At 38.8% G+C, this 26,801-nt stretch overlaps 1 protein-coding gene across 12 annotated transcripts in view; it reads right to left on the reverse strand.

The window, feature by feature from the left end:
• Positions 1-26,801, reverse strand: part of ADAM22 (ADAM metallopeptidase domain 22) — a 131,262-nt gene that overhangs the window by 44,407 nt on the left and 60,054 nt on the right. For all 12 annotated transcript variants that reach the window (XM_057432462.1, XM_057432461.1, XM_057432460.1 and 9 more), the window contains exons 5-11: positions 14,872-14,954; positions 10,297-10,360; positions 9,593-9,662; positions 5,175-5,245; positions 3,883-3,957; positions 1,134-1,205; positions 9-175 (exon numbers count right to left, since the gene is read on the reverse strand). In XM_057432462.1, the coding sequence (XP_057288445.1) occupies positions 9-175; positions 1,134-1,205; positions 3,883-3,957; positions 5,175-5,245; positions 9,593-9,662; positions 10,297-10,360; positions 14,872-14,954 (602 nt within the window). The remainder of the gene's footprint in view (positions 1-8; positions 176-1,133; positions 1,206-3,882; positions 3,958-5,174; positions 5,246-9,592; positions 9,663-10,296; positions 10,361-14,871; positions 14,955-26,801) is intronic.

The raw sequence follows: 26,801 nt of genomic DNA on the forward strand, positions 1-26,801 counted from the left end.
TTACGTACGAAAAAAGGTGAACTGCGTCACTTTTCTCTCTGATAAAATCCCTCCTATATTTCATAAATTCACGTAGGGTCACCAAGGGGTTTTCAGATATGGTGAACTTGTTATCAGTAGCCCAGGTTTCCATGGCAACCAACACTATCCTGGTGTTAAGTTGTTCCTTATATATCTAGTACATTAACAGAATGAACAAATATGTCAAATAGAATAAAAGTGAGGTTTACCCCTTTTTTGTAATAGCTTGCATTTTTACATAACTAAATATTCAGCTTGTTCTAGCACAGTTTAGGTTCTCTCAGGTGATTTTATTTCCCTTAAAACCAACAAACAAACTTGAAAACAAAGTAAAATCTAAATTCTAGGCATAATTCTATCAGCCTTCTCAGCCTACAAAAAGATCTCATGCTGGCCCTACACAGGCAGATGTGCATAAAAGGGAGATGGGATTTTTGCAAAGTTATTGCAGAACCAATCCAACTAGTTTTAAGACTTGGAATTACTGGGTCTTTTATAACATCCAGATCATCCCAGTTACACACGAGGGCTCTCTTATACCAAACAGTCATCTATAAAACTACACTTTTCACTCTAATACACTTCTGCAGGAGTATCTAACCTCATGCTGGCTGAATCACAAAAAAGAGGCCATCCTTTCAGCATTTGCGGTTAGTACTCCACACCAAATACTTTCCAGAGCAGGAGCCCCATTTTTCAGTAACACTGTCCTGGAGTGAGGTACGAGAGCCAGCAGCTCATCTGATTTAGTGTCACAAGTATAATCCACATAATTACCTTATGTTCCTATTCTAACTCATTTACTCAAATGCACTTTTTCTGGAGAAATCTTAATGCCCTCTAATTTCAAATTGTCTTTTGGGTTTCAGGTTGTTAACATAGGATGCTCAAGAATCCAGCAGGATTCTTAAATCTTTGAAGACACAAAAAATCTCAAAGGATTTACGTTAGACAAAGGCCTTACAGGTGGCTGACTTTCTAGATGAAAATCTGTGATTTCCATGTATGTTATCTTTAGGTACACCATGAACTGACAACTCCTGCATCTATCAGCAGGAGAATCATATGACTTATCTGTCACATAAAAGAACATTTAGTTGAGTGATACTTACTAAATCTGCCATGTTCACAACCGATTTAGCATAGCTGTTTGTATGGCCAACTGATAAGCGGTGCTTTTTACACTGCAAAACCAAACACAGACAAGTTACATAGAGAGTCTTCACAAAAGTAAACTCAGTTTCCATATAAGCACAAAGAAAAAAGCAACTACATCAACAGTAAAACCCATGTACAAGGTTTGGTCTCCTGTGCTGAATGTAACGTTAATAAGCAATAGTTGAAAGTTGTTTAGAAATGTACATTACTAATATACTTTACAACAGCTGTTGTGAGGATCTATTAATTTCTGTTTGGAAAGTACTCTATGATCTTTACTGAAAAATGCTATAGAAACAGGAACATACCGTTAACATTTTCGTTACCTTTATTATTGACAATTTTAAAGTTAATTCCAAATGCCAATACAGAAATCAGCAACACAACTTCCATAGTTGAGATTTCTTTGAAGGTATTACTCTGAGTGGGCCTGCACCCATATTTTAACCTATCAGACTTCCTATTTTCTTTCAGTTTCCTCTCTTAAGCTGTTATCTGTATTTCTTCATGTACAATTTCACATCCCCATAATGCCACAGTAACTGGTTAATATCACTTTAGCAATCCAACTGCAATGGCTCGTTTACTGAAATCTGTAATACAGTGCTATAAAGCTGACACTGAAGATAGCTGTCCAGGTACTCTTATCTGCAGGAAAAATACACTTATATATGAGCACTATGGGTATGAAAGTCACAAGTATCTTAGAATTTAGGCCAAGATATTCAGAAACATTCAACCATCTTGTGCCCCATGATGCTTGATTTTGGAGTGAATGTTTTCCATATTTGCTGGAAGTTCGAATCTTCTAGAGGCACAAAGAAGTGCCCAGAAACTAAGGGATGGAAAAGTCATGCTTTCAAACAGGAATGGGGAAAAAAGCACCAAAAATTAGTAAGATACACTTACTAGAAAAAAAAAAAAGTAACATACAGAAGGACAGGATTGTGAAGATAAAAATGGCAGAAAGGATTAAATGAAAAAGCTACAAAATACATAGATAATTAGGCATGGGACAGAAGAAAAGTAAGTATGCTACTCAAGTCTCTATTTGCAACTAAAACTTCAGACTGTAGGATGCTTAGAGACTCTGGAGGCCTACTGAAACATTCTCAGTATACTAATTTATAAGCCCATTTCAATGTTTGAGCTTCAAAAGCTTTACTCCCTGACTAGAAACAGTGGTCGAACAAGCAGCAGAGAAGACCAGAGAGGAGGGCACCACAGCCCTTGCAGCGCTCAGTGGCCGTTGATGGCTAGTAGCACACAGATGGTTCTATGGACCAGAAGAAGCTCAAGGTTCACTGCTCCCTTTGGAAGCGCATGGGGAGGCTGAATGATGAAAATGGCTCTGACTCTGCAGGGTGTCAGCTCCACACTGAGTGCACTCATTGAGAGTCAATAAGAGCTACATTGACTGCACGCACAGAGAGTAATCCACATGCTAGCCTAGCCCAAGGAGAAAGTGGGGAGACCAGAGCATATGACACTTCCTTCACACAGGAGGAAATTATTCGTCTTCTTTGACCATAGATGTTCATTGGCATTTGCTTCAGGGAATAAACTCATACATGGACTGACTCACACAGTACCTGTAATTAACCAAAATTAGGAAACATTGTCCTTGAGAGGTATCAACCCAGACAGATACTGTCCAAATGGGCATGTTGTGGCTTCAGGTATTCAGGATGAAACACAATGACAATGATTTAGGGAATTTTGCATCCAGTATTCAATATACTTAATCCAAGAATTTATTGTTATGCTTGCCAAACTGAGCTAATGGAGCAGTACATTGTCCAAGAACAGTGGCACATTCCTTGGTACACTCTGATATTTTTGCCAATTTGGGTATTGCTTGAGAGAAGCTGCACATAGAAGAAAGGGTAGATAAAATGTATAGATATATTTTGATTTTTAAAGTCATATAGGATCATAAAATCAACTAATGCCACCAGTCAGAGGGGCACCACCAGTCTGAACTTTACGCAGTTACTTCAAGATCAAGTCCTATTGTTTGTGTTTGACATCACCACATCTTCCAGAAATACACTGTCTGGATTTGAAAACTGCAAGTGACAGAGAATTCACCATATCCTTTGATATTCCTTTCATTAATTATTAGTAATCTTCACTGGCACAAGTCTGTGACTTTTCCCACTTGAATGAGCCTGTTTTTTCTTCAATACACTAATCTTTATTATATCTCTTTCCACTACATTAAAGAGCCTATTTACGTTTTCCCAGAGAAAGCATAGAAGCTTAACAAAATAATTTTCTCTACATTGATTTGGACATATCAAAAAAAATCTAGTCGCTATTAATCTCCCCATTGTCAACAGCTGCTGCATAATTTCAATAACTGCATTATTGATTACTGAGTGGCTATAGCTAAGTGCCCAAGAAAGCCAGGAAGAAAATCATCAGCTTAAGTTACACTGACATTAGTTACTTTATGACACAATTCTTTAATTTATGACCCTTCCTTCTCATACTCAGGCCTGGTTGCATTCTTGGTGAAACTACCTTGCCAAAATTCAGAAGCAACTTCATCAATGGTTAATGAAACCATACTCTCTTCTCTTAAGGGCATACTGAATTTATTCTGGCCATAGGCTGTTCTGTATTGTTATCCTTTATGGGCCAATTAAGACAAATTGATGTTAATGATAATTGTAAGATGTTGAAGTGTGTCAATCTTACCATTAGATGATCATTTACAATCATCAACTCAATGTATTTTGTTTCCTCTTCAACTTTACGTGGAATCCGACGAACCTACAGAGACAGTGAAAGTGTAAGACAGTGTACAGAAGTGAGTGTACAGGGAGAATATAACTGGTAACTAGAAATGGCTTCAGAAACCAAACTTCTCATGCACACATTTTTTCTACTGTCTCAATTCTGGTCTCAAATATTGATGAAATTTCTGGTGCTTAGCTGCATCATTTTTACAAATTCTTTCACCTCCACCAGGACATTTCTATGACCCTAAACAATTAAATCAAGTATCTAATCCCAAATTTGGGGGGTTCTTAAAGAAAGAGAATCCCCAGTGAGGCCTATAAATAGCTTGTGTCAGCTATAATGTTTTGTTGGGGGGGTTTTCCACAGAGAAAGGGAACCCTCTTGAATTATTTATGAGAAAACTCTCTAACAATTCTATTATTTATTCGCACACTGCTCAAACACAGGACTCACCTCTGTGTTATGCTTGCTTTGCATTTAGAAACATTTATGATTGAGTTTCTTCATGGTGACCTTTATTAACTGGGTTTTCCAGAAGAGTTACTACGTTGTTATGACTTAAAAACACAGAGTAATGCCTAGTTTCTAGAAAGACAGCAAACTTCCTGATATAAAGCAAGACCCTCAGGAATGACTTCCAGAATGCTCCAATGTCTTACTCACTTTTTTTTTGCCTCTGTGAGGCTTGTATTAGTTAGTGATGTCAAAGCCATCTTCCCCTCCCACTGCTTTCAGTATTTCATTTTTGCCTACACTGTTCAGCCCCCCTGACCTGGCTCTGATTTGACCTGTCCCATCGTTTGAACTCCATTCCTAAAGTACAAAGAATTGCTGCTATCTTCCCAGGGTACAAACATCTGCACTTAGTGTCTCCCCCACTTTAATAAACAGAGGATGAACACTCAGTGTAGGAAATTAAATTTAAATCAAAGTCAAGTGAGATAAAGTAGCTACTTATCACCACTGCAACGTAAAAAAATACTTGTGAATGTTAAAGCTATATTCAAAATGAGAGAAAATATTTTAGCTACTTTTCCATTTGCAATTTAGCAGTGCTTAATAACTTTATAACTCTTCAGGTAGGCAACGTTCAAGAGAACCCAACAATGTTTTGTCAACATTACATACCTCTTTTTGTTATAGCCAAACCAACCCAAGCAGCAGCACTCCATCTGGCCAAATTAATTCAGCAGGCACAAAATAAAGTTGATGGCATATTATTTATAAACAAGTGTATTGGCACGTACCTGCCTTTTACTTCTTTTGTATCTTGGCTTTACAACAAATTTCTGTGATGTTGCATTCATTTGCCAGAACTCTAAACAGAAAACACAGGCAAATACATTGAATGTTTACAAGAACATAGCTCAATAATCAGTAACCCTGATGCCACATGACAGTAGATATGGCATTCTTTCACACATCAGCTGCGGCAGCAACTTATTTTTTCAAGTTTCCAGCTATAAAGGCAGCAATGTTACAGATGCTTCCCAGTGACAGAGTTCTTAATAAAAACTCTACTAGTGATAATCTGGGTCTGCTGCAACACATGATCTGTGGGTGCCACGCTTCAGAAAGCACAGCAGATGCTCTACGCCAAAACTTCACCAACACTGAGCATGTAATATTATTAGCACAGTGCTTCCATGGAGTGAATCGCATTTTCGGGAATTCAGCAGACATTCACAGAGCTCTTGCAATAGTTACCTAAATTAGTAAGAGGAGCATGGAAGGCAGAATTAATGCTTTAAGATGATTACATTCACAAAGCAAAATATATTAGACTTGAGAGTAACCTCATGAGATTTTGGTAATGCTCACAATCAATACAATATTCCTCCCTTCTAATCCCACTGTGTCTTTAACTTCTTAAACCTCTAATCATAAGCACCAAATAGTTTGTTCTTTTGCCAAATCCCTTTCATCAAATCTATTACTAGCCACTCATGGAAAGGGGCACATGATAAACTAAGCAGAGACAATACTTGCTGTCACCCTTTTAAATGTCCAAGAAGTATTTTTCCATCTTTAATCTTAGATTCTTAATCCCTGCCTCACTTTTCCCTATACAGACCAGAAATCTCTTCCCTTCTCTTGTATAAGCATGTTTACTATTCATATAACCCCAAGATAAATTAAAGGTTTGCAGTTGCTTATTTTGTAATGCTATTTTTTTCCTTTTTCCCTTGACTACTTCCTCTCCTTTGTGCTTTCTGCAGCTTTGGACATTCTTTCAGCCTCCAGAAACTGAAAACTGCTGTCTATATTCCAGAGTGATTTTACCAGTCCTGTAGAGAAGTAGACAGTACTCTAAGAGTGATGTAAATTAAGGCACTGCCAATTCCCATACCTTTGTACACAACTTTTGGTTGTGTTGGAAAATCCTGAACAGTTTTGCTGGTTGGACAGGAAAGTTTCTCACAGCTCTACCTCCCACCTGCTGTACATTAATTGTGAAATTTCTGCAAGTGGCTCAAACAACAGGGTTAAAACCAATGCTGATAGGAATTTGACAGGGCTGCCATATCAGCAAAACCTTAAAACACAAAGTTGAATTGCCTATCTGACAAAACATTACCAGGAGTAAATGCTAATCTTAATCTGGAGCAGCTACTTAATGATTAAACAAACTAGGAAAGCAAAGCATGAGCAACTGGTGTACTCTTGGCTAAGTCTTGGGGATTCTGCTGTTACTTTAGTGTGTGAAGTCTGAAGATATCTTTTCATGGAGGGGTCTGCACAATTATAGGCCCTTTGCTTACAAGTGTTTTCATGGTTACACCAGTGCACTTGAGGATTTTCTTTACAAAATGGACCTAAAATAAAGTAAATCACATCCAAGGGTCCCTATTTATTTCTTGCAGGCCTGCAGTCGCTAAAGCTCACAATAATGAGAAACTAAACCTTGAAAATTTTTTACACTTTTTTTTTATTATGCTTTACATATGTTGATAAATTTACTTTGTGGTTTAGTACCATACAGCTGGCTTTCAACCTGTCATTTTAGCGTTTATGTTATGGTTAATAAACCTGATAAACTTCTCAGTCAATAAAACAATCATTTACAATATGCACATAGGGTCTCAAATTACTTAACCAGCAAATGTGACCATTTACCCACCATCAGCAGTCAGTCATCTCTAGAAGGTAATAACGCAGCCATTTATGTTAATGCGTTAACACACATCAACACTGCACTATCATTCACAAGCTGGATGAATTCATACAGGGTGCATTTCCAGCCAGGGACCCTCAGGCAAAAGAACATGACCAACAAAATCACAGGAAACACAGACAGCTGAGAAAGTCTACTGGAAATTTTGTTGGGAATATATTACCTTGAAAAAGTGTAATAAGGATTCATAGAATCATAGAATCATTTAGGTTGGAAAAGACTTTTATTGAGTCCAACTATAAACCTAACACTGCCAAGTCCACCACTAAAGTGCCACATCTACACGCCTTTCAAACAACCTTAAAAGGGCTTCTGTTATGCATGATTTGAAAAACAACACTTTCAACACTTTAGTGTTGTCTAAGACCGCGTCATTGCACTGTGTCTCAGTACAGATTGTGAGAAAAATAAGTCTACTGAATTATGAAGTCAAATGCCAAGTCACCCATCCAAGCTTTCTGATTTAAAGTCCTCATTACCTCTTCAGATCATTGCAAAGTACAGTATAATTAATTATTTTCTGCAATAGCTTTTTTTTTTTTTTAATACCCAAGGTGTAAAATAATGTAAGAAGAATATTGCTATCAAATTGTGGTATAACAGTGTGTGCTTTTACTATCATTGATATCGAGTAATTCCTGTTACTTGCTTTTTTTGCCTAACATCAGTATTGAAGCTGATGAAACACCCATTCCATTCCTAACACAGTGCTGAGTGGAAATCTTCGCTTCCACACAAACTCTTTTAAAGACAAGAAGAAAATCTTAACATCAGGAAAGATCTCCTTAGACTGGGCAAATTGATACATTAAGAGAGTAATAAGGAATATAAGAAACACTGATGAAATAACATACCACAGTGGTTGTTACTAATAATGGTTCTGCTGTAGTACTTTTCTCTTTTTTTAATCAACATGCTTTGGTGCATTAAACTGGTGGATTCAACTTGTAATTAATTCCTTTTCAGAATTTTAAAGGCAGAAACAATTTTATTCCAAAATCTTGAAAACATGAAATTTCACTATTAGGAAATCTTATAGAACAGCTGATAGATATCTACCAAATACCAGCTCTAGAGGTCTCATACTTCAACAACCTAAGGCAGAAGATTCATTTTAAACTCAGCAAATGTTGCATTATTTCCAACCTTTCAAATGACATGCTCAAGAAGTGTGACAAAAGATGCACTTTATTATTTGGCCTTATGTTCAATTAATTGTTCATATGACACTACCCTCTTCACAAGTACAGGGAATAACCAAGGTATGCACCTAAGGTGCACATACATAGGAAACTTCATGATACAGATGTTGACATTTTGCACTGTATAAGCCCCTCCATCCCAACAACTCCTCGGGCAATCATCAGCAAAGGACATGAGGCATGAAGCTGGGATACTGTTTTGTTTAGACTCAGAAAGATTCCTTCTTCAGAACTGAAATCAAGGTGACCCAGTTATAACAATTTCCCTTGTTTTCTTCTCATTACCGCTCTGAATGATTCTACTTCGCTTAACAACTAGCAAACCTGCACACACTGTGCTCCTGGGGAGAACCCATGCGCAGTACCCAGCGCTGTAATATTCCAGAGCCGACTGCTAGCATAGAACAAATAGTTTGTAACAAGATGACTGGACATCTATAACTCTTCTGAAGAAATTAGTCTAGAGGTTATTTCTACCAAAATGACAGTGTCTGTGAAGGACAGTTTTACTTATCTAGGATACATTTTGTAAAGTAGGAAAACGCATCTGTAAAACTGGCGAGCTCTTGACAGAATGGGGATATGCCATAAATACTGCAATTCTAACTTCAATTAACAAGTCAACTTCTCAGACGAAAACTCATTTTTTTAAAACCCTCTTATCCCTCCACACACAATATAAACTGTTTGTGGGATTGATCACTACCAGCACTTGAAACCACTTCTGCCTCCAAATTAATCTGTACTGAAATGCATGACCCACACCACAGCCAGTACTGTGAAAGATGCTGAACACACTGGAGATTTGACAGTCACTGAACAGCAATGATACTTGGCAAGTTCCTATCTCCCAGGCTTACGGTCACAACACGGTACTCATCCTCTATCTTAAAATAGGAAAATTCCATGAGGAGTTATAAACCAGTTGTAAACTGGGGTTTATTTTCACCATCTTTAAGCCACCTCAGTCTTTTGCTGTCTACAAATACTAGCATATAATGCAGTCCACAGACTGCATGACTTGTTAAGAGAAACATACACCACAACATGAAGGTCTAGTAAAGGTTTCGTTCATTGGATTCAGTTTTTTTCAGTGCTTCGTGTTCTTTTCCAGTGTTTTCAGTGGTTTAGATTATTTTTTTTTCAGTGCTTTATTATTTAATCAGAAAAAAAAGAGATATACAAATAAACAATATACTATCAGAAGATTATCTATCAAATGCAGTTAACAAATTTGGCCTTAGACTAAAAGAAGTCAGTAAGTCATGAATATTAAAAAAAATCATACCAGATGGCAGGTCATCTGAAGGAAATTCAAACAACTTGGATTTGTAAACAGAATGGAAATGGAAGTCATCCTGAAATAGTAAATAATTGCACGTATTAAACCTGGATAAACTAATAGACCTTATGAGCATTAAATAAACAGTTTCAAAGGTCCTTGTTATCTAGCACCTACACTAGTGAACATGCAAGTTGCAAGGCACCATTATTCTACACACTCCTCCTCTTCCCAACTGTGACATGATCGCTAACACAACAGTTAATCATATTTTATGTGAAATATCTCAGTACATCCAAAGGAGTGGCTAAGCATGCTTGGAGCAAGGTTTAAGAGAACTGCCCAGTGAACATCAGTGAGAGTCACAGCAACTGCTGAACTGCAGTTGAGGATGAACCAGCAGGCATGGGATGTAATGAATCCAGAGGAGGAAGTGCCAGAGACCAGGACAGGGCACTCACAGGCTTCTCCTGCTGGCTTCAAGGGATCCTCAGCACCCACTGGTGCTGCACTGTACATCCAGAGTACATACATACTTACCACCACCTAATTTTTAGAGGTGTGCTTTCATTTGCGATGATGGGGACTCACATGTGAAGTAAATGAGTTGGGAATGAGGGGATTGGTTCCAGAGCCTTATGCCTACCCTGGACCCATGAATACCTGTATTTAACAAGCAACACAATAGGACTATGGTAAGTTCTACTTACATCTGAAGTGTAGTTTTCATCTGGCTCAATAAGGTAAGTATGATTTCCATCATAGAACATCCCACTGTCAAGAGCAGGAAATGTAAATACTGATTTAATAAATAAATACTAGTGCAACATGGAAGTAAGTTTAAAAGTTTATATGTTTCGAAAATGTAAATATTTATGAAAGGAAGCAGTTAAAACAATTTCAGAAACTAAATGTACTTCTGAGTCAATCTTTTCTTTCTTTGCTTCAGAAAGATATTCTCTCCAGTGGTTATATACACTCTTCTTTCTTCCCCAGAGAGAGTCTACAACACATATGAACACCACCAAAATTGACTAATTTAGCCAACTGAAAATCCAGTTCAGAGCCCTCGTTCCCATGCAAGAGAGATCTACCTGCAACAGATTAATAAGGAACTTAGGAACACACATATTTGGAACATGTGAACAGCCTTCACCCAAATAAAACATTATTGAATTGAACTGATCCTTTGGTTTTAATGGTTTTGATTAACTCCTCAGCATTTCATATAGTACCAAATACAAAGAACATAATGGGCTTCTTTGGACCTATGCTCAGGGCTGGTTTGGGCATTTCAGCAATAATTGTTATGACAGATCATATTTTCTTTTTAAATTGAGTTAGTTTAAGTCTGTATTTCTAGAAAACATTAAAGGCTATATGCAATATCCTATCACTATGGACATTATATGATAATCATGGGATGGAGATAGGAAATCCCATCAGACAGGCTTTAGATAGGTTGTGGTGAAAAGAGATACAATAGACCAACACTTCTACCGTACCCATGGTTCTGGCAAAGTATTCATAGTCTCTTTCTGTATGGCATAAAACCTTCTCAACCACAGAAATTTGAACATAATTCATGACAAGCCCACTGCTCTGTATCTCAGAAAATCTGTCACTTTGCTTGCAGACCCACAATCACCAGCTGTCTATATTTAATTCCAAAACACAGTTCAACTCTAAATCCAGAGTTTAGAGAGCCTTAACAGTTTGTCTTTTAAATGAATGAAGATAGTTTGTGACAGTAACACCAGATGCTTTTGCATTACTACTTGAATGTGCAGCAAAGGAAAGGTCCATTTCTGAAAAAATGTTTTCTATTAAGTGTTACCTTAAGTTTACTTAGGTAAAGAGTGTACTGGAGTTTAGCCTTTGACATAATGCAGGATGCACAAGCATGGCTGAATTGCACCTTAAAAGAAAGTGGTAATACAGACATTACTCTGTAACACTGTAAGACCAAATGGCATTTCTTATATCATCACCATTCTTACCTATAACCAAACTAATATTCATTTTTAGTAACTTTGCCTTCATTTCAGTGACATCCCATATATGCATAATTGGGATTAGGCTATATCAGCATGTCCCCATCAAAGTGCCACTACTAAGGGCTCTAAGCTCAGCATGAATATGAGCTGTAAGTTCAACCATGGCACATAGTACATTACAGCAGCATGGAAGCAAGATTTTTTATTTATTTTGATTACTCTTCAGCAAGCTTTTGGGCATCAAAAAACCACCACTGGGACTATAAACAGGAAAACCAGATGCTTTTCTTTTTTCTTCTGCAGCTTTTCTTTTTTTCTTTTTTTTTTTTTTTTTTTTGTAATCAGCAAAATTGATTTTGGTTCTGCAAAGGACCAGTAAAATACTGTCATTATCAGTATGATAGTCAGTAAAATACTGTGATTATTAAGAAATATAAGAATATATATATTAAGCTTGCAAACCATTACAGGTATCGATGAGCATACTTCTTTTAATATCATTCACTTATGGGGTTAACTGTGTAGGATTCACAGAAGTAGCTTGGGATACTGACTGTATCCCAAGCTAATTGGGATACATACATCAAGTGTGATCATATCTACAACTGAAAGCTGTTTCACCATTCAAATTACCTGTGCTTATTCTTTAGAAATAAAATATTGTCCACAAGGCTTAAGATAAATATTCCAGCACCTGCTTAAGCTTCTTTGCCTGGGAATAAAATGAGATTTGGGAACATCCTGCTGTTCTTAATGAGGCAAAACTTCCTTTCCTCTAATTGCAATTTCACTTAAGCACAGTCTGCACGATAAAGCACTCCCAGCAACTGGCTTCTCACGCAACTGTTGCACCCAGCAGCACTGATCTCTCATCAAGTCACTCAACGGTGACAAGAACAGTCATAGCTGACCTACAGATCTGACTTGCCCACTCAAAGTGTTCATGGCTTGTTTCTAACCGACTTCAGGCCTTGTGCGCTGTGAACAAACCACATGCTCACAAATGTATTAGAGAGAAAGCAATAGCAAAACACAGGCCATTTTAAAACCCTGAATTTTGATTATATATATTCTTCAAGCAAACAGATTTGTAGTCCTTAAACTTTAATTTGCAGTAATACCAGCAGTTTCTATATTCACCACCAGTAGGCAGCAAAATCATAGACCAATCTGGCGTGTGCGCGACTCGCCTTGAAACATGGGACTGCAAGTCATGTCTGACTATAGTTTATTTATATCCCAGCAACCAGAGTGGTTTGCATTCAAAGTTTTTTGTGTTAACTCATAGGAAACCGGGGTTACTGCAGATCCCACAGAAAAGAAAAAATCAATGCAAACAAAATGGCTTGCTCAGAGTTAAGGCTGCAGAGATACATTTCTCATTCGCAAAGTCATTAAGAAGAGAAAAAAAAATCATTATTTTAAGTATTCTGACAGCCAGTCATATCATTAATTTAACTTATAAAAGGAAAAACATAGACATTATCAACAGAAAAACTCATAATATATGATTAAAAAAACACAACACTTTCTCACATGTATGAAAAATCCTGCTGTTATAGCCAAGATTGGGAGGTACTAATAAGAGTGGAGATTAGCATAAACTTTGGGAATATGAAGCTCGTTATTCTATTGAAGGCATCTGTTCAGTCTTAGGCACTTCCTAAAATTCATGAAAGCAAAGTTCCTGCCCTGCAGACCTTATTAGAAGATAGCTCTTCCCAGCTTCCTTTATTCCAGCAAGATGCAACAAACTGTGGTTGGAGCTAAGAAGCTCTGACTGTTGATCTGAGTTTCTAATAATTACTTAGCATATAAAATCAGCTGGGGAGGACCTAGGTGTAATGATGAAAATGCACTGTCATAAAGCTTGACTTTAATATAGCTCAGCAAAACATCACTTTCTCATTCTGTAGGAAGGGAGAGCTGAATTGTGCAAGTAAAAACAAAAGCATCTTTCATCACTTAACTGTGTTAGAAGGGACCAATTTGAACATCAGGCAATTTAAGAACACAAAGCAGCAGGAGGGTCAGTCTTAAGAACAAGCCCACAAAAGGAGAGGCAGGAAAGGACATATGCAGGCTCTCCTTCCTTTCTGCTTTTCTTTTTCTCTTCGGAGTTAGCAGGGGCCAAGACCTAATGGATCACCGCTAATGGAAGCCATGCAGTGGCTCAGGATGCATTAGGATGCTACTATTTTTAGGCTCACTGTCCATACTGAAACTGGGCTCGGGTTTCTTGAGCTGTTCAACCTTGATCGTAACAGCTGTAAATCAGAGTAGTGCAAGGATGACAAGTCTTCTGCATGCATTCTCCCCCTTTCTAACAAATAAAATACAAATAGAAAAGAAAGACACTACTTAAATAAATGTACTTACGTGGCTGATACCAAACCTACAGAATAGTTGACAGACAATAAGCTGAAGATTTTTACCAGCTAAGCTCTGCTTCCTCACAAAAAGGCAAAGCTCAGGTAATGTCCACACAGGCTCGCATGCTTCATGACTTTTTAAGCTGATCTCAGTATCAAAAGCTCCGAGATCCCATAATTCCCAGATTCAACAGACAATGAAGTTACTTGGTTGCTCTGAAAACCTGACTAGCATCTTTCAACAGTGCCAAAAATAGGCAGGTCCAAAATCAGTACACAGCTTCAGGAACTTTCAGATGACAGATGATTTAATTACATTATTACTAAAATTATGTACTTAAGAAAAAATATTGCACAATTTTATGTCCTTTTTTACAGATTTTCCAAGATTTTACGGTACCAAAGTATTATCCCATGCACACAACTTAAGGAGAGTAATTCTGTGAAGAAAATGGATAGGACAAGAGAAGCTCTAAACAGACATTTTCATTTCTAAAGAGTAGATGAAGACCATAAAATACATCATTATAGCAACAAGAAAAGAGCATACTTTCCATGGTTCCGGTCAATACTGGCAGTGGGTTTTATTCTTGTAGAATAGAATGTTTTCAGTTATATTTACTCTTCTCTCTCTATAACAAATTATCTTAAAACAATACCGGGCCACTGCCCTATGTCCTCAGTTAAAAAAAAAAACAATAAAAGAACTTGTGTGCTTTGTCAGTGAATCCTGAAAGCAGGGGAACAAGCCTTTTGCAAGTTTCAAACTAAATCCAATTTTCTGAAGATTGTAGAATACTTAATAATGGTGACAAACTAGTAGGAAAGAAAACAGCACTTATTTTACTACAAACAGCTTTATTTTGTTTAAAAGGCTAATAAGCTAAGGCCAGTAAAAACAAAACAGCAGACTTACTGTAATCCATGGCATGTTGACAAGGCAACAAATGATACAGGATTTCCTCGAATTTCTCCCTGATAATAGCAATGTTCTCCTCCCTGAAATTGGAAATTGAGACTGTAAATCCACAGGACATCGCACAGTACCACACTTCATCCTGACAAACATAAATACACTGCCAAGCCACTGGCATGGCACCTAGAATTGACTCGTTCACAAGGGTATTTATCCCATCTCCTTTTAGCCATGGTTTGTACCTAGATAAACATAATTATTTTGACTCTCTACACCAAATTAAGATATGGTTAGTGTGAAATCCCTGGAATCCTGAGACTGGTTTCAGAGACAAATAGCTCCAGAAGTGTCATCTTTCTTCAATGAATAGGAAAAGAGTGGGAATTAGGGGGCTTAGGCTCAATAACTGGTCTGCACCCGGCTACATCGGACAAGATGAAATCTGCTCTGAGGCGAATGCAATTTTCTACTTCTGAGGAGAAAGGTATGCTTATCAAACAATAATACTTGATTAAAAAGGCGAACAAATCTGAAGTGCTCACTAGTGCTCCAAAACTAATGGGAACTTTAAGTATAACCGAACAGTAAAGGAATACAATTAAAATTAGTATTTGCCTATTTGCCTCTTCTCTTCCGCAAATGAAATACACACCTCTCAAGTAAAATCCAGCAGACCTTACTTAAAAAATCTCCCCCTTAGTTTCACAGAAGCCACACAGATAGCAAAGTAACTCCTACTGCACATACACCAATGTATTCAGTATTGCACAATGTCAACTTTTGTACGCAAAATTAGAAAAACAACTCAAACATGCCTTAAATTCTCACTACCACTCTAGACTGCAGAGGAACTTACCTATTAGAGCCTTTCCAAATTCACCCATGCCATATTACTGCACTACTATTGCTTAAAGGACTATAAGAAGATTGACAGTGCTTTATTTTTATAATAGCAACACTTGACAATTTCTATTCCCTATCAGTAAATGTACAAATAACCTACTGAGCCTAGCGTGCCCAGACATGTGAATATTTATGTCCATTTACTGCAGGGAGAGAAAGGCATTGCAATTACTCCTTTTTCATTAGCCAGGAGTCACTTACATGACGCATAGCACAGTGATTTTAGATAACTGACATTAAAAGCTCTTGGATTTTCCTTTTCAAATATGAAAAAAAAAACAAGATCAGGCAAAAGGCAAGAAAACACACAGAATATGTTGGTAGCTTTGTGCTTTTTCCTGTTCCATTTTCTACAAGGCATGCAAAGTTGCTCTTTTGAAAGCAACTACGAAGTATGGGTGACTGTTTTGAGATGCTGTCCTTAAGAGCACAGGAGCCTGTTTGTCAGGGCACGGTTGCTCACGGGGAAAGAGACATCTCAGCTTGGTCACTAGACACGATCTGTTCCTCCTCAAAATCTTCTCTGGAGCATTCATTCATGCTGTGCTGCTGTTGGACCCAAAGCACTCAGTGCAGCCCATGACCAGCAACTGCAGCACTACAGAGAAATGCAACACCTCATCCAACAGACTCTGAGTCTGACACTATTTGGCAGGCTTGTTGCTTCACTCTGCAAGGAGAATCCCAGTGGCATATCTTCTGTTAAAAGCATTACACTTCTTTTTTCCCCTTCAATTTCTTTCAGTCTCACTATTTCATCATTTCCACATACCACTTCTTCCTTCCACTTGCTGTAGTGACAGCAGCCACCTCCACTGCCTATTCACCTCCACAACTCTTTTTCTGTGCATCTGGTACAGAAACAGGATCCCTTCACCAAACTGACCTGCAGAGTGACCATCATGCCACTCACCAGGGCATGTCTCTAATGAGATGTTTGCAGGAAAACACTACCAGTGCCAGGCAGGTAACGTTCAACAGGCTGCGCTGATGTTTATCTGGCTCACATCCAAGAGAAGCTTCAGGGCTGACCCTCCATACCAGGCTGCAACAAGGTGCCTGGCAGAAGACATATGATCTATCACCCTCGGACCAGCACTTCTCAGGAGCGCCAAGCTATTGGGACTCAGGTGGGGCACAAGTGAAAAGGAGATGGTTTGAGTTTCTGCTTTGCACTCACATGCATTTTTGCCACCAACGTTCTCAGTTACGTGGGGTTTTAGACAGGCTACATCTTACTTTGTTTTATCTGAAACCCTGGCTCATTTTCACTCTTTTGTTCTTTTTTAAACCTACTTACTTCCTAGATCTTAGTTAATTTAAGCTCTCTTCATTTGAGATTTTCTTTCTTTCAGACTGTAGCATGTCCCCCACTATAGGATCACAGTACAGCTTAAGTCTTTCAGGTCTTCCTGGAATATATGCAATAGAGACTCCAGTAAGCTAATAACAAATCTAACAATCAAACTATATTGATAAGCTAAAACCTCTTGAATAATAAAATACTCTATAAACAAAACTCTTGCAGTAGTATTCCTGTAAAAGACAGAACCGGAGTAAGCACATGAATATGGGAATAATATTGAAAAGACTATCAGCAGGGAGTTGTACAGAGTTCTATCTGTGGAAGGAATTTGGAGTAAATAGACAGATCGGTTTGTTCTTATAAAATGTAGCTAATATGTATCAGAAGTAGAATTTCAGGCTCCATTAGTTTGCTAAAACATGTCTTTGTAACCAGGAGGAACATTTTTTCATACTAAGAATCCAAGTCTGAAGCTCAGTGTGTTTTGATCTTCTTAATGAGAATCAGACAAATGCCCTGTGACAGTACCTCCAAATTAATTTATTCCATAATAATAAATCCATGAACAATTTTTTATGCACACAGATCTAGAAAAGAATTCCACAGAAATACAGATCTAAATTCCAGCCTAGGCAGCTAAATTCTGGAGTAGGAAAAACACAGACGCACAAATTCTATTCCACTTAATCAAATCAACAGAGCTCTTTGATCTACTGAAGTTCACGGTAATTTTGATGGAGACAGAAATAGAACTCTGATCTTCTCCATCTCAGGGACCTATTCTTATCACGACAGAATGTTTATTTCTATATGCTAACATCCAGGGGTATTTTGTACACACAGACTTAAGTTCCTGTCAACATAATGTAAGCCACCTCAAATCAATTAATAAAACCTAAGGTGTTTGAATGAAAATAGCTTTTTTTCAAGTACTTGATGATACCTGAAAATTGGTGTGTTGGGTTGTTTCTGAATAGAACTCTTCAGTGTAAGAAATCCTGCTCTCACAATACTTCTAAACGGAGTTCTGAGGACTCTTCTAACCTCAGCAAGGAAGTAAGAGGTGATGCAGTGAAACCAGATGGCACCAACATGGATGGCTCTAGGAAGAGTGATTGCTTAGCACTCTTAAACAGTGTCTCAAAGTGAATAAAACACACCAGTAACAAGTGGCACATGGTGGGGAGGGTGAAAATTTTACCTTGTACTTTTGGGAAACTCATTTTCAAAAGTTCACAAAACCTGTGAAAAGAGAAGCATTTAAAGCTGCAAAGTATGGGACTGGTTCTGTACAGGGTCAGGACAAATGGTCAACATTTTCTTTAGAGTACATGTAATTTTGGATGAGAAATCCAGTATATGGGAGATCTAAGACCACCAGAAGAATAAACATAATCCTCACATCTATATTCTTTTACTCCGCTCTCAGAAACACTCACTGAAGGACCGCTACTGACTCTCTTCCCTATTGCTATCTGTAGCAGTGAGACAGGAGCTGAAAAAAAATCTTCACTTATTCTTAAAAATGTTCTGGTGGCATATGAAAATTAAGACTTCCCGCAAGAGCTGAAATTAGCACCATTACCAACAACAGTTCAGTTGAGATCATCAAGGGTAGTTTGTGAAGAGCTATTGCTTTCCTGTAGCTATAAGAACCCCTCTCTACTCTCTCAAAAACAGGCAGTAATTGCCCACCTCAGCAAATCAAACTTCCACACTGGCCTTTGTCAGCTACCAGAGAATGGTTTAGTGTTAAGATGAAGAGAAAGCAAGACTGCTCTTTCAACACATGCCAGCCATTACCAGCACATTTACCCCTTTCTGTTCTAAAACTGAACCTGCCCAGTGTAGAGCCTGGGAGCAAATTAGGCTGAAGATCATCTCCTATGAGACAAGGTCAGCCTGTGACAATGTCTGCAACACAGATCTGCAGCACATGTACCACACATTCACCCCATATCCAAAGGCAATCAACTGCTAAAGCAGAGAGAAGTTCAACATTTCTGCCTCCACAAGGCACACAGCCACTGTTCACACTGTGGTTAGCACAACGCCAGGCAAATTTTCTGCCAACGCACATGACACGTACTTGATGTTTCCTCAGTTCAGTAAGTTCTGCTTCCTTCATGAAACTTCTCACCTTTACAGTGACTTCCAAGACCAATGCAGACTATACAGATGTTTAATCAGAAGTCTATTGATTCAGGGAGCTAAAAATGTACTAACGACCTACCAAAAAATATAAAAATCAGAATGACTCCAGGGTCAATTAGAAGAAATGAATCATTATGATAATGGTCAGTTTATGACTTAACCTTCAACTTATGCTTAAATTGGATAATTATAGCAAAATCCTGAATGAGGGGTATCTTGCCCTGTGATCTGCTACAGCTCCTCACCAATGAGCAAGCAACCCCTTTTGCCCATGTCTGTCCAAGTTTTCCTGCAGCCTGTCTGAATAGACAGTGTGACAAAGATACTAAAAAATGTGAAGGCAGAGATTTAGCAATGCAAGTAAAATCTGTCCCCATTTCTATCTTTTAGGATAGTTTGTCCCTGCCCAGAGGAGCACCAGCTGCTGAGTAAACACAAAAAGAGACAAAACCCACATGAACTGATATTCTCAATGAAGGGGGAAATAAGCAAAACAAAAGAGCAGCCATGACAGTCAGTGATAGCGGTGGTTCACTTTTCTCTGCAGTCTCAGTGAAGAAACTGCTGACCATACACTGACAGCGTTTGTTATTCACCTCAGAGACACTATGACCTTCCCAGGGGAGAAAAATTAAGGATGCACGTTCATCTGCTTTCAAATAATACCCGACATCAGATCTTCAAGTAAGCAATTTTCTGCAATTAGGAGAGGTTCTGGCCACTAAAACTCATGATACACTCAGGCACTGACCCTAAAATTAATAACTTCCTTCTTCCAGCAGCTACCTATTCCTATTTTAACACTCATTAATCCAGAGGAAAGGAGATTGCTGGTCTAGTTCAGATCCTAGTAACACAGCTCCCTCTTTCTTTGCAGCAGAAAGCTCCCAAAAGGCCAGCTAATCACCACACCACCATTCTGTGAAATGCCATATAATGATTAGCTTTTTAAAGAACTACCCATTGTGGGGTCACTAGTTTGAAAACTGCTTCCTGAGTAATCACTTAGATCTATTTACAAATTATTGATGCTTGCACAAGTTTTGACTCAAGGATAACTAAGGCTGCATGAGAAAGGGGAACAGGAGAAGAAAATGCACACCCTCTTGCTGACTTCTACAGCAGAAAACAACTGAGAAAATGGATGGGTTTCTACTTGTAAGTAGAAAAGTCAAAATGGCACTTTGAGCTTTATAACTGAATCAAGAGAAAATCTCTTTTAATCGACATGCTTCGGCAAAGACAGGGGCCCAGCTGGCAGGACCATGCTGTCCTTCAGCAGAACCCTGGGCTCAGCCCTTACACAGCTCATAACAACTCCAAGGATCCTCGCATCACCTCTTTGCAGAGTAGGTCTCTGGACTTGGCTGTGGTGTACTGTAGACTCCTGACAGCCAACTGTTTTGAATATGTGAATGGTTCCCTCCCATTGTAGGAGGACAGCTATCATTCATAAAACCTGGAGCCAATGTGCTGTAGTGACATTAGGTTATAACACTATTTCAGATTCTAAAATCACAAATACGGATTCCAAAATTAGGATAAAGCATCACAGCTTCTAAGGCTTCTCCACAAAATGCCCATGTTTGAAGGCTGTTTGCAACACTTAAAAAACACAGACACGCGTTTATGTGACAGGATCCTGCACATAGGAGACTCGTTCCAGCAACCATCGGTGACTCATGGTAGGTGCTTTCAGCAGATGGCAGGGCTATCAGCCCAGCTTCCTGGTTCGGAGGCCAAACCAGGCTTGTGTTTACTGCCATGTAGCTATGAGAGAAGATGCTCTACGAACGTAGCTGCAGGGTGTGGACAGAGAGCTCACGCCAGCATAACACCATCTGATCTAGGAGCTGCCTTGGCATCTGCTTGGGAAACAGCCTCTTGACTTGCCTTACCTTGGTGTTTGGGAAAATTATTTTAATTATCAGCTGCCAGATAAAGATGAAGCAGAGGAGAACAGGGCTGGCTACCACTTTTGCCTACTCTGTTGTCTTTAATTCGGCTCTTGTAGAAATGCCTAGAATCTCTGAGTCATGGCAGACAAGTCATTTTAATGACATTTTGTCCCATTCCTGCATGCTTGTATGTAGGCAAAAGGGAGCAAACATTTTAAGGGACTATATGAAAATTTATTATAATCTACCTATACTAATCTGTCACATCATTTCATCAACCTACTCCGAGTCTGAAGCCAAGTTATAAGCACATGATGTACAAGATTACTACAAACACAACACAGAGGATGACATGTTGGAACACACCTACAGGGATACCAATCAGTCAGAAGACAAAGTTCTGAGTAAAATGCAGAAATATACTAATTAGATTTCCTCATTGGCTCATCATCTCTGAATGACAGAAACTTCTGTTTAAATGAGAATTCACAGAGCTTGAGACTGTGTCAGAAACATTAACCTACTGTATATAATACAGTGCCAGCTCAGAATCTGTAGGGAACAACAGATGTATATAGCTAAAGCTATTTACAGAAGTCAAGACCAAGTCAGTAAAGACATCTAGCTAAGTCATGCATGGAAGCACTCTTTCAGAGGTTCAGCAGCTTCAGTTTGGTTAGCTTAATTCACCCCCAAAGGGATTATGTTAAACCCCAAAATTTACTTTCATTTTTTAATATGAACATCTACAAAGTCATTTAATGCTCCTTAATGTTATAGCAGTCATTAATTTCTCTTAGGCATACTTTGTCCTTGAAGGGTATGAGTTTACAGAACACTTGGTTGATGCCACTCTCTGGGAAATAACTCATGAGGTGCACAAAGTCTGGCATGACTTTTTTGCAATTTCAAGCACTGGACTGCTGCCTTCCCTCTGGGGCACGTGAAAACCACAGCAGGGAAGTAGTGACTCACGATGGTCACAAAGGCACCTGACTTCTCCCTTCAGCAGAACCAGGACTTCATTACTGGGGCCCACATCCACAATGGGATGTAGGTTTTAAGCTCTTGATGGCTTCCACTTTCTGACAATTTTTCTCCCCTCCATGACCAGCTAAAACCACTGGATTTCTTTTTTTATGTCACAAAGAAAAGGACGACAAGATAATTAAACCTGTAAGATCCTACATGAGTCACAATCTGAGAGTCATCCTACGGTAGTATACTAAAAAACACAGCCTGGGAAGGACTTGTAATACTGAAAACTGCCACTTTCAATTTCCTGCTTCTCAGAAACAGGATGTATGTAAAAAGTAAGCTAGCAACAGCAGGAACATAAAAAACATATAAAAAATGTTAACGCAAATGTACATTAGAAATGCCAGCTTGTAGGACCACTGGGTCAGGCAAATGCATTACATATGATGGCTGATTATCTTGCCCTGGCACCCCACAGAGGACATTATATTTTACTAAACCCCAAAAGGATTGCCTTCATAACTAAATCAAAGCTAAAATAGGAAAATGAGATATTTCTCAATGCCTATAAACTCAATGCAGCAGCATAACATTGCTGAAATAAAAGATGTCCAGATTAACTGAAAACACACAGAAATTTCAAATTTTTTTCATCTCTTCTTCAAGACACATACAGCAACACCAATTTTAGATGAAATCTATGGAAAATAGTTTGACCAGTATACTCTGGGACCACAGTTTCTATCAGGTATATGCCATAGAGTCATTCCCTGCTCTGCTACTACACTCTTATCATCTTCTTCTTAGACTTTGAATTTATGAACTCCCACCATACAGCAAAATGCCTATAATTAGTCACTAAGTGAAAGAAGTTGCCACTTGTTATATCCAATTTCATCCCATTTTAATTTACTCCACTGGTCAAAGATAGCTACTTCTCCACCTTCTTCTGTACATTGTAATGCTTCCCAGGTTTGCACTGCTAGCAAATTTTATTAATATACTTTTTCTTTCTTTTTTACCTAACTCATTAATGAAAATATTTGATGAGAGCAGTCTGAAGATCAACCTTGCAGGAATTCCCTGCTAAACTGTGTCAGCCTCACAGATTCCCTGTCAGCTCTTCTTCAGATAGTTTATTGCTATTACTAAAAGTAGATTACGGCCTAGATTTATTAATAATATGCCATGAGGCAAGCAGGACTCTGTTGAGGGAATAGGGAAGAGGAGCTCTGACAACATTACAGGAACCCTTCTTCAAAAATCTCCTCTCAAACAAGCAAGAGAGCAATTTTTCTGGTACTAACAACTTCTCTAGTCTCTGGACACAGCTGAAAACGGCCTGCCAGAAAAAGGAATACATAATTCCTGCATTATTTATGACTTGTTCCTTTTCATTTTCTTTCCTTCCCCAGGGGCTCATCACCAGGTTGTGCAAGCTCTGGGTACATGCACACACAGCTTACCCACCAGCCCCGGTCTCCAGGCTCCCACTGCAGAGACACCCTGTGCTCCCCTCCCATTCCCTCCCATCAGCCAAACTGGAGCTCCAGTTTTCAGGAAGAAAATGTAATCCTTCCCAAGAAAGCCTGTTTAGCATACGGGCTTTTCTGGCAAGCTGAAATATCTTCCTCTTTGATTACAAAACAGTGAGTTAACAAATGCTAAAGGAAAATTAAGAGATTCTTCTATGGAGCTCAGACATTGGAAGACCTTAAAACTGTAAGATACTGCTGGAAGCACCTCGCTGTAAGACTGGAAACATACCAATCAATGATTAAAATGACCTCCTCATTGGCTCAGTGTTTATTCTGGCTGCACAGCTAAGACTGTAGACATGATCAGTTCATACCTGTGGCGACAGAGTCAAATGTTGGGATACTACTGAGGATAAGGTCTTATCAAACACAGGCACTAAGATGTGCAATACAGAGACGTCGCCCTCAGTCACAGGCAGACTCCCTGAGCAGATCAGATTTGAAAGAGTTTAACAGATAAAGCAATACCCATCATATTGAGGCTGCTTCTGTATTATTTTCCTGGAAAAGAACATTTAAAGAGCCTTTCAAATACACAGCACACATAAGCTGAGACTTTAACACAGCAAGGCAAGTAAGAACAATAATCTTTCCCTCTTGCACACAGGCATTAGAATACCCATAAGCTACAGCAACAGGCATTTTGTGAATGCTACCAGCCAAGGGCTCTTCTTTTCTGTGCAGCATTAAATTGCATTTGCCCCACAATCCTCATCCCCAAACTGCAATAATGGCACCTCTGCTAGAGCCACTGCAGAGCACAAGGCCATGATGGGGCAACCCAGCTCGAGAGGACGGCCACAGGTGGTTTGAAGAAAGGCACTGGGCACTCACAGTATTGCTCGCGTCCACTGCTGCACAGGCAGAGGCTGAACATTGCAGGGACACAAAGCCACAAGGCAATCTCAACCCACAAGGCAAGTTTGGCAAAAGCTTCTCCGTCAACACCACAATGGAGGAAAACAGTACTTAGCATTTAATATTATTCCATTTATGTTGTTTAATACTATCATGATCATAAGCATGCTGTGAAATAGAAGCAAAAAGCAATATTCTTTAATGCTGTAAGCATAAAATAACATGGCTATTTTGTACCCATAATACACATACTGTGTTTACACCACCGCACTGAAGAATCTGAGGTCTATGAAATATAGTTCCTTCTAGTTATAGTTAAACAAGCCATCAAAAATTCATGGCATTTATCTACCACAAGTCTACCTGTTCAGGTTCTCTGGGATCTGAACTATTTTCATTGCTTAATTTTTTTCAGAAAGCAATTTTATAAGCACTCATAGACTTGTCCAATGTTTTTGAGGAATACAGGCATTTATTTCTACACTCTCCAAAGAGGAAAACTGAAACATTTTATATGAGACATTGTCACTGAATAGATATCAGTTATTCCTTCTGAGGGAGAAAAATCCAGCAATGTGAACTACTCAGCACCATAGCTGGGTTTTGCCTTTTGTCTTACTGACAGCATCAGTGACAGAATGATAGCCCCCCCCCAAAAAGAGAGATAGATAAAAGGACACAGATATACTGCAGCAACATTAAGTACACACAAGTTATTTATGTGTTGTGAGCATAGGATGATCTGGACTGACACAATCAGGAAAAGGCAATGCATGAAGGGTTTTTCTCTTTCTTATTAATTGATTATTCTCTTTGCTACCAGAGGGAATTCAGGCCAATACTGCTGCTTTCCTAGGAGTTACATCTAAAGTAAAGGAGGTGGGAGACACGAAAGTAATTCAAAAATCCCCCCCGGCAGGGGGTTTAGAACTAGATAATCTTAAGGTCCTTCCCAACCCAAACCATTCTATGATTCTATGATCTACCTCCTTTTGTTTTTCTTAAGCATTGCACGTTGATGCTGGTTTAATAAGAATGTCTTAGGTGCTGCCTAACTGAAAAATCAACAAGGACATCTCACAGAAAAGCCCTGCTTCTGCAGCTGCTAAATGCCAGCATCTTGCAAAAACGTGTAACATTCCACCTTCCCAACAGTCCGATGCATTAACAAATTATGCAGCAATCAAATATAATTCAACTTTCTTTTATAATAGAAAGGTGTGTTACAACTGAGGACTCTCCTCCCCATAAAAAACCCTTTGCTCCTTCAGAGTTGCATTTTTAATGATCGGAACGTTTCTCCCTTTCCCTCCCCCCATCTCCTGCCTGAAGCATCCTAAGTAATGGCAGAAGATCCATATGTATTTTACAGCACAGGAAGTTTGGAGGGGGGGGGGGGCGCGGGAGAGGAGGAGGGCCGGCAAAAGTAGTTATCAACACATCGCACACAAGCCAAGGCAGACATCTACTTCCTGGACACATTCATGCCTGTAACATTCCCAAATTGCTGAGTGCACATACATACAGCTGCCTTCCCACAGTGATTCAAAGCTCCTGCCCTCTCCCATATTGCTGATGGCACAACAGCAGCACTGACAATTTCCATGTTTATGCAGTATTTCTGCACCAAGAAATACAAGAGGGAAATATATATGTATTTTAAAGAAACACGTCTCCTCTTATTGCTAAGAGGACTAAGAACAGAGGAAGCCCTTTTGAACAGGCTTGCTCAAAGCTGGCAGCTGGCAGTGGATGGCAGCTGGACATTTTCTTTCAGTCACTGTTTCTCCCACCAAGGCAGCAAGAGAGATGTTGCCAGGCCGCCTCTCTTTCAGCCTACAGCCAAAGATAAATCGTAGAGAGGTGGGTGAAGAGCAGCGCATCAAAGCAACTGATAGAAACCTGGCTCCTTTCTGAAATACCTCTTCTCCTGCTTCTGCTTAAGAATATGCTGCATAGCAGAGTGCATATTTTCTGATTTATTTATAAGTTGCACCCTTTTACTAGCTATTTTTAAATAAGTATCTAAGCAATCTGCACAATACCTAAAATCGAGTACAATAATTACATGTATTGTAAGTACCAATTTAAAGGTGGTGTTACCAGTTATGGTAAACAATTTCAACAGAAATTGAAGGCACTAAATCACCATAATGAAAAATTCTTGTATTGGCAGTAGGATTTTCGAAATATTTGATATAAAGCAGAGTTCAGCTTCTCAAATACAAAACAGATACTGCTGGGCTTTTCAGAAATTATTTGATGGATGAACAGAGCTCTCCAGGGCACTTACAG

This window comes from Pezoporus wallicus, unplaced genomic scaffold (genome assembly GCF_028554395.1).
Source record: "Pezoporus wallicus isolate ANWC-B61680 ecotype Strahan unplaced genomic scaffold, APGP_CSIRO_Pwel_v1 scaffold_2584, whole genome shotgun sequence".
Taxonomy (NCBI): Eukaryota; Metazoa; Chordata; class Aves; order Psittaciformes; family Psittacidae; genus Pezoporus; species Pezoporus wallicus.